The sequence below is a fragment of the Hemicordylus capensis genome, chromosome 2 (assembly GCF_027244095.1).
Source record: "Hemicordylus capensis ecotype Gifberg chromosome 2, rHemCap1.1.pri, whole genome shotgun sequence".
NCBI classification, from domain to species: Eukaryota; Metazoa; Chordata; class Lepidosauria; order Squamata; family Cordylidae; genus Hemicordylus; species Hemicordylus capensis.
The window spans coordinates 403,815,512-403,823,371 of NC_069658.1; the positions used below are offsets into that span (position 1 = coordinate 403,815,512).

The 7,860-nt window shown below is 46.5% G+C and overlaps 1 protein-coding gene across 1 annotated transcript; it reads right to left on the bottom strand.

Moving 5' to 3' along the window:
- Window positions 1-374: 374 nt before the first annotated feature.
- ACTG1 (actin gamma 1) lies at window positions 375-4,305 on the bottom strand. Its single transcript, XM_053290763.1, has 6 exons — window positions 4,153-4,305; window positions 2,782-2,913; window positions 2,449-2,688; window positions 1,744-2,182; window positions 1,400-1,581; window positions 375-1,297 (listed from the first exon to the last, which is right to left on the bottom strand). Exons 2-6 carry the CDS (start codon window positions 2,902-2,904, stop codon window positions 1,154-1,156), a joined length of 1,128 nt encoding a protein of 375 aa, XP_053146738.1. The 5' UTR covers window positions 2,905-2,913; window positions 4,153-4,305; the 3' UTR covers window positions 375-1,153.
- Between the last annotated feature and the right edge of the window lie 3,555 nt (window positions 4,306-7,860).

Genomic DNA, 7,860 nt, shown 5'->3' on the forward strand with positions numbered 1-7,860 from the left:
TTACAGCAGTAATTTGAGACTTCCATTAACTAGAATGGCAGATTATAAACCCAAGCAAGATGGGTAAATAAAGAAGTCTTTTCCACCTATCTTTGAAGTGGAAATGAAGTTCCCCACAGGATCCAGGAGTTACACAAATTGTTTGCTTTGGATTAATGGGCTATGTGCCCAAATGCAACTGTACAACCCAACAGAGGCAGGACTCAGCAGCATGAGATGGAGTTTGCAGCACAAACTAGTGGTCAATACAGTGAAGCTGAACCTATTAATATGTTACTTGGGTCATGAACTTGGCTGTTAAGTTTAGGCATCTAGAAGGGTGGATAGCTGGAATATCTGTCTCAAGTAATTTGTGCACTAAACATTAGACCAACTTCATTTACTGCAGCGCTTTATTTTCCTTTCACAATAACGTGTTGGGCATTACAATTCTCAACTTTTAAGGATGACTTACAAATTTTGGTTTTCTACTGTCATGTGACAACATTAAGGCAACGTACAAAAATCTTACATAAATTAAACCTGATTAAATTTACAGGTGTCAATGCAAACATTGGAGCAACTCAAATTGAGCAACTTTGCCCTGTGATGTCTTGCTGGAATACAGGTGGGCAAGAAAAGAAAAACAGGTTCATAAGGCTTGGATGAGATATGTTTCCAACCCTGCTAGGAACAGTGGCAAGACAAAACGGCCATCCTTTTCACAACACTCTTGCCAGCCTCAACAAGCTATCTGGAATTCTTAGCGCTTTGTGTAGTGGAAGTCTGGTCTTTGTTACCCTGTACAAATCTAGCCTCAAACTCCATTGTTACATTGCTGGTAACACCAAAACCACTGTTCCAGGTAGTTAGACACAAGTTAAACCTTCGTATTGTATGAATGCCACTGTACTAGGTCCTAGGCCAGATATGTACAGGGTACAGTTATACTGCTATGTACAAAGGGAACAGTTAACTTGAGTACAGGTCATATCAGCAACAGGTAGACATCCTCACAGGATTATTGGAGACAGACTTCCCAGTGACAATGGTTTGAAGAGAAGGCTTATTCCAGTTTCATGAGGCTAGCATGAGGTGTATAAATTTGCATGGGCAAATATATACTGGTGAAAAAACTCATGCAGCAAATGCTGCACATCTGCCAATAGTCCATTTAGAAGCATTTACGGTGGACAATGGATGGGCCAGACTCATCATATTCCTGCTTGCTGATCCACATCTGCTGGAAGGTAGAGAGAGATGCAAGGATAGAGCCACCAATCCAAACTGAGTATTTGCGCTCAGGAGGAGCAATGATCTGGAAGAAAACAAATGCAAGTTAGAAAACAATTCCCAACTATATTCCCTGGAGTCTCAGAACTTTGTTGCACAGTAGCTTATAGCAGCAGACTGCCCTCACCTTGATCTTCATTGTACTGGGAGCCAAAGCTGTGATCTCCTTCTGCATTCTGTCTGCAATTCCAGGATACATTGTGGTACCACCAGACAATACTGTATTGGCATATAGGTCCTTTCGGATATCTACATCACACTTCATGATAGAGTTGAAAGTGGTCTCATGAATGCCACAGGACTCCATACCTAAGAGAAAGTAACTCTTACAATTATACTGCACACTTGAAGGCCCTTTCTTCAAGCAGACAAATGATCATCAACACAGTTGAGTACACTGACCATCACACATGCTTCTGCAGATAAAAAGCACTGTTTCTAATTTGCTCACTATTGCCATTAAATGCTTACCTAGAAAAGATGGCTGGAAGAGGGCCTCTGGACACCTGAACCTCTCATTTCCAATAGTGATCACCTGGCCATCAGGCAATTCATAGCTCTTCTCCAGAGAAGATGAGGAAGCAGCTGTGGCCATCTCCTGCTCGAAGTCCAAGGCAACATAGCACAACTTCTCTTTTATGTCACGCACAATTTCCCTTTCAGCTGTGGTGGTGAAGCTGTAGCCTCTTTCTGTGAGAATCTTCATGAGGTAGTCTGTGAGGTCACGGCCAGCCAGATCAAGTCGGAGGATGGCATGAGGAAGGGCATAACCCTCATAGATGGGCACAGTGTGTGTGACACCATCTCCAGAGTCCATTACAATACCAGTGGTACGACCAGAGGCATACAGAGACAATACAGCTTGGATAGCCACATACATGGCTGGAGTGTTGAAGGTCTCAAACATGATCTACAGAGGGGGGAAACACATTGTTGTAACATCCATCATAAGCCAAGCATTTGTGTTAACACACACTGACATGCAAGGTATTTGATGTGGGAGGGGGTGCCAAAGAAAGCAGGCAGAAATACAACAGAAACCTGAGACTTGAAGGAAATGCCAGGAGAGTACAGAATCCTGAAAACAATGAGAAAAGAAAAGTTGTAACTCAAAGGAAAGAAGTGGTGGTGAAATGGGTGAAAGTGACAGGTGCAACACCTGCACCAATACTGTACCTGTGTCATCTTTTCTCTGTTGGCCTTGGGATTCAAAGGAGCTTCTGTGAGCAATACAGGGTGTTCCTCAGGGGCAACACGCAACTCATTGTAGAAAGTATGATGCCAGATTTTTTCCATGTCATCCCAGTTGGTGACGATGCCATGTTCAATAGGGTACTTCAGAGTCAAGATACCTCTCTTGCTTTGGGCCTCATCCCCTACATAACTATCTTTCTGGCCCATGCCAACCATGACACCCTAAGGAAAAACACAGATCTCTTTAGCATGTTACAGGAACAGAGCAAGCTCTCACCCACACAATACAATTGCTTCTATAGTTTGACTACTAACCTGGTGGCGTGGGCGCCCAACAATTGAGGGGAACACAGCACGTGGAGCATCATCTCCAGCAAAGCCTGCTTTGCACATACCAGAACCATTGTCAATGACAAGCGCTGCAATTTCTTCTTCCATTTTGTGGATCTGCATTTGACAAAAATGTTCATTAAGCAACATTCACAATAAGCGCTACTGCTCCATGCAGAGTATTTTGGCTCTCCATTAATGGAGAACAGACTGAACACTTATCCTTCCAGGCACTACAGCTTTTTGGCCACTAGAGGCTGCTGTGGTAACCTGCCACCCAGTCTGGGACCCCACCCTCTTGACTACATTGTCTCCAACTTGTTCTACTTCAATACTTGCCTTGATCTGCAAACCAGTAGTCTCTGGTGTTCTGCAGCCTTAGTTTATCACCAGATCTAAGTCACAATTATGCCCATTCTCCTCCACCACACCAATTCAAAGAAAGGACTACTCTACTGCAAGATGCAAGAACACTAGCAATCAAGGAGTTCTTCTCATGCTCCGGAACCTTACAAATCTCATTTAAACATACTTTATCACATGTCTACACATCACTATTCTACAACACCCACACTAGCCTGTAACTCCAGGGTCCCCACTGACACATTCCTATGCCCAAATAGCTCGCAGTGACGACAAACCCACAAAAGCCACTTGCAGCACTCTTGCTATCTTACGAGGGCAATCCCACAAAAGTCAGCCAACTCTATGTCCAGCCCACGCCTCAGCACATTGAATTCCCCCCAGTGGGATGATGCTGACTCCCGAACAAAAGCACACAAGACGCCCACCCCCCCCATCCACGATGCCCTCTACTCCCCCCCACCCGTGAGCTTTAGAGCAGAACTGACCACACCCTCTTGTAGCCAGTCACACCGTCCCGCTTCAGTCAAGAGGATGGAGGCGCCCAGGGGCCGCCTCCTCAATCCGCCCACGCCCAGCCTTCGCGGGCTGAGAAAGAGCGCTCCTCTCGCCACGTTCTCCTCCCCCCCCTCCGCCACCTTCGGGGGGCCACAGGCGGAGGCTGCCCCTTCCCCCCAATGCGTCAGCCCACCCACCCCCATCGCGCGTCCTCGACGCCTTTCTTTAGCAATGCGCCCCACCCCCGGTCAAAGAAGCGGTTCCAAGCGCGAGAAGGCGAAGCGCGCTCGGCGACGGCCATGGCGGGGGGGGGAGGGGGCCCGCTGGGGAGTCGTTGGGCGGAGAGAGGGGCGCGCTCCTTAACGGCCGCCAACTGAAGAAATCGAAAGGCACGCACTCGGAGAGGATTTTTTAAAAAACAAAACGCGTCCTCCTCTAGCTATTCAACACAAAGAAGGCTGGAGACTGGTAGAAACTAAACACCGCGGTACCTACCTGTAAGGAGACGAGCCCTTTCGGAACGAGACAGAAAGAAGGCGCCGATAGTGCTAGATCCGCTGCCGCCGGCTGAGTGAGACCGCCCGAGCGCCAGCCCCGCCCCTTTTATACCAGGGGGAGCCGGCCCCCGCCTCCCGGCCGAGAACATCGCCATATATGGAGATCTTTCAGAAACACGGGTTGCCATTGGCTGGCTCGGGCCGGGCCACGTGGGGCCGACTCTGCCCGGGAATCTGCATGAGTCTAGAGGGGGAGGGGAGTCGAGAGGCCTTTGCGCACAGAAATCTGGCAAGAAGACCCCCCCTCTCCCCCGCTACTTCACCTCCCCCCGCCGCCTATCCCAGCGTGGCTCTATCAGCAAAAAGAAGGCACCGGCATGGAATTGGTCCCCACGTGCACGCACACCCCACCCCTTGGTGGAACCAAGGGACATCCGGGGGGGGTTCCGCTGGTAGCCCCGTGGTGCAATAGGGTAGGAGCACATCCCCCTACCCCTAAGGCTCTCTTACTGGTGGAGTCGCCGCCACAGACCTCTTGAGGACTGACTACAGTGTTTCTGAACTAGCCTTCTGTTGTTTGCCCCCATTCAGAAAACCTGGGGTTGCCCACCCACCGTGAAGCTAGGTATGTGTGTGACATCCTGCCCGCCACTGGGAAGGCCACAGTACTCAAAGCACTGCAGCTATGGTGCATTTGGCATAGCATTATTACTGTGCCATTAATGGGGGAGTTATATGCCAGTTTGGCACAGTAGCCCACCATTGCTCATGTCACAGAGCTGTGATGTTAGTCTATGGCTTATGTAGAAGCAGTAGCTTTAACCCAGGACATACCTGGTGTCTCTGCCGTGGAGCAGGCACACCACAGAGGCCATTCACACAATCAAAAACTGTTCAACCCAAGTTTGGGAGCTGTGTGTGCTCCCAATTTTCAGTTATGTGGAAGCAAGGTAAGAGGAAGACCTGGGTAGAAGTGATAGTGTGGAAGAAAGGTAGGACCCTACCTTGCTTCCACACAATCACCTCTACCCAGGTCTTCCTCTTCCTTTATTTCCACACAACCAAAAATTGGGAATACACACAGCTCCCAAATCTGAGTAGAACAGCTTTTGATTGTGTGAATGACCTCACTGCATTTTTCAGCCAAGACTCAGAAATCAGTGGAGTGCAGTTACTTTGCATTGCCTCAGTAATTCCAGGACATGCCTGCTGCTATAGGTGCCCACTTTGATTTCAACACCAATAGGCCTTTCTGCAGTTTTAAGTGATGCCTGCTTATCCTGGTGGCAGCATCATGTCCTGGTTTTCTTGTTGGAACAGTCACTGATACATAAGAACAGCCCTGCTGGATCAGGCACAAGGCCCATCTAGTCCAGCATCTTGTTTCACAGTGGCCCACCAGATGCCACTGGGAGCCTACAGGCAGGAGTTGAGGGCATGATCGTTCTCCTGCTGTTACTCCCCTGCAACTGGTACTCAGAGGCATCCTGCCTTTGAGGCTGGAGGTGGCCTATAGCCCTCCAATTAGTAGCTGATGATAGACCGCTCTTCCATGAAGTTATCCAAAGCCCTCAAAGCCATCCAGGTTGGTGTGGCAGAGAATTTTACAAGTTGATTATGTGTCGTGTGAAAAAGTACTTCCGTTAGTTGGTCCTAAATTTCGTGGCAGTCAATTTCATGGGATGACCCCTGGTTCTGGGAGAAGAATTTCTCTCTATCCACTTTCTCCACACCATGCATGATTTTATAGACCTCTATCATATCTCCCCACAGTCGTCTTTTTTCTAAACTAAAAAGCCGCAGGTGTTGTAGTCTTGCCTCATAAGGTGCTCTGGGCCCCTGATCATCTTGGTTGCCCTCTACTGCACCTTTTCCAGTTCTACAATGTCCTTGTGTAGATCAAAGTTGTAACTATGCCACCATTTTTTATCTGTATCACAACATCCAGAATAGTGTTACCACACCTTAGCAATTGTTTAAATGAGGACAACAGGGTTTCTACATTCCTACAGTGCTTTTCATAGTGAAAGACACCACCACACTTGTATTCAGAGATGTGTTTGTGGATCTCTAGGAGACAAAAATGAGAGCCCACAATCATTTTTGTGACACTGTTCCAGAGCAAGTAAAGATCAAGTTGTTTGCAAGAAATTGAATATATAGGATATAACATGGTGGGGGAAAAATGTAAGATATGAAATGGAGAGTTTCACATAGGCAGGTAGTGGAAAATAAAAATGGCAAAGGTAATGTACAAACCATGCTTGTAGTACCCTGGAAAGAGGACTAGCCCTGAAGGTTGGAGAGCAGGAGTGTTTTGCTTAAGGGCATCAGGGGTACAATGCTTCTTTAGACTGTATGCAAAGCAGGAAGCCAATTCTTAAGTGTCAGAGATAGATGACTTGCCTCACAGTAAATATTGAGACATGGCACATCTGCACTGCAGGGCTTGTGGGGGGTGGGATGTGAAGGATTTACACCCCCTAGGATTTGCATCTCTAGTTCCAGAGAATCTAAGCAAGCCAAGCTCCAGAAGTGACCACAAATTAACTATTGAAATGAGGACCTTAAAGTGACCCAGCTCTTTGCTCTCTCCATGTGTAACATGCTTCTGATGAATGTAGGCAGAATGATCCAATGTGGGCTCAGAAGACAGAATTTGAATTAACTTCTTTATAAATAAAAGAGGGACTTTTAGAGATTTCTTTTTTCTTAAAGAAAAGAGGCACTCTTCCTGTGGTCCATATGGCCTCAAGGCTTTTGTCCCCCCCCCCCCCAATATGGAAAGTGAGCTGACAATCTGCCAAAGATCTTAAAAGCATAGCTGTGCCCTTGGCTGTAAAGTCCCTTTTACATTCTGCAGGGCATCAGCAAACCTCACCATGTATGAATGACTGTCCTGCTGAGTTCCTTCCTTCTAACAATAGAAGCCCTTTTCAGAGCATTCGAAATGAAGAATACACACACCTCCATTGGTTATGCTCTGTGCCTTGGGGCGGGGGGATGGACTCATCATGTAGTTAGAGAAAACACAGCTATTCGTTTTTCTAACTAGACTGCTTTGCTGCTGATAGAAATCAGCTGTAAGAAAGACTGGAGAGAATAGTAACCATTCTTATGAATGCCTTTCCAGACCCACACAAAACTGTAGTGTTGCTTGCAAAGGTAACCTAATACTGTCACTAAACACAGGTAAAACAGCTGATCTCTGCCCATCCCTGTTCTGTGCACACACCTAGAAAAATAACCAAACCTTGCCTATAAGGAGGTGACTAAGCTCTTCCTTCCCACAGGAACATAACTTCCTTGTCCTAAATTGGAAAGCTGTCTGCCAATTCAACTGATAGCTAAGCTACCAATAAACAGACATATATGATTAACAACCACTGAATCAATGGAAATCAGATACATCATAAAATTGTAAGGAAGGGATAGCAATTTGTTTTGTATAAATTGCTCTACTCCTAAGACACATAGGACTGTCATTTTATTCAGGATTATTCAGTTTGGAAAATTATAAGTTCCAGTTCTATACTCAGAATCAAAGAACCCATTTAAACTAAAATCACAATGCCACACATAAGCACATACTGAATCAATGTGGGGTGGGGCAGGGAATCCACTATTGTTAATTCATGGTAAGGCAGCATGGTTCCATATTGGTAGAAAATGATATTTTTAGGAAAATTATATGTCTCTTTATATG

What these genes read in the sequence shown, in the direction of transcription:
- ACTG1 (XM_053290763.1), bottom strand. Translation starts at nt 2,904, where the DNA reads ATGGAAGAAGAAATTGCAGCGCTTGTCATTGACAATGGTTCTGGTATG. An exon ending in ACAGAGAAAAGATGACACAG is followed by an intron (nt 2,183 to 2,448) that starts GTACAGTATTGG and finishes CCCCCTCTGTAG; the next exon opens with ATCATGTTTGAGACCTTCAA. An exon ending in CTTCCAGCCATCTTTTCTAG is followed by an intron (nt 1,582 to 1,743) that starts GTAAGCATTTAA and finishes ACTTTCTCTTAG; the next exon opens with GTATGGAGTCCTGTGGCATT.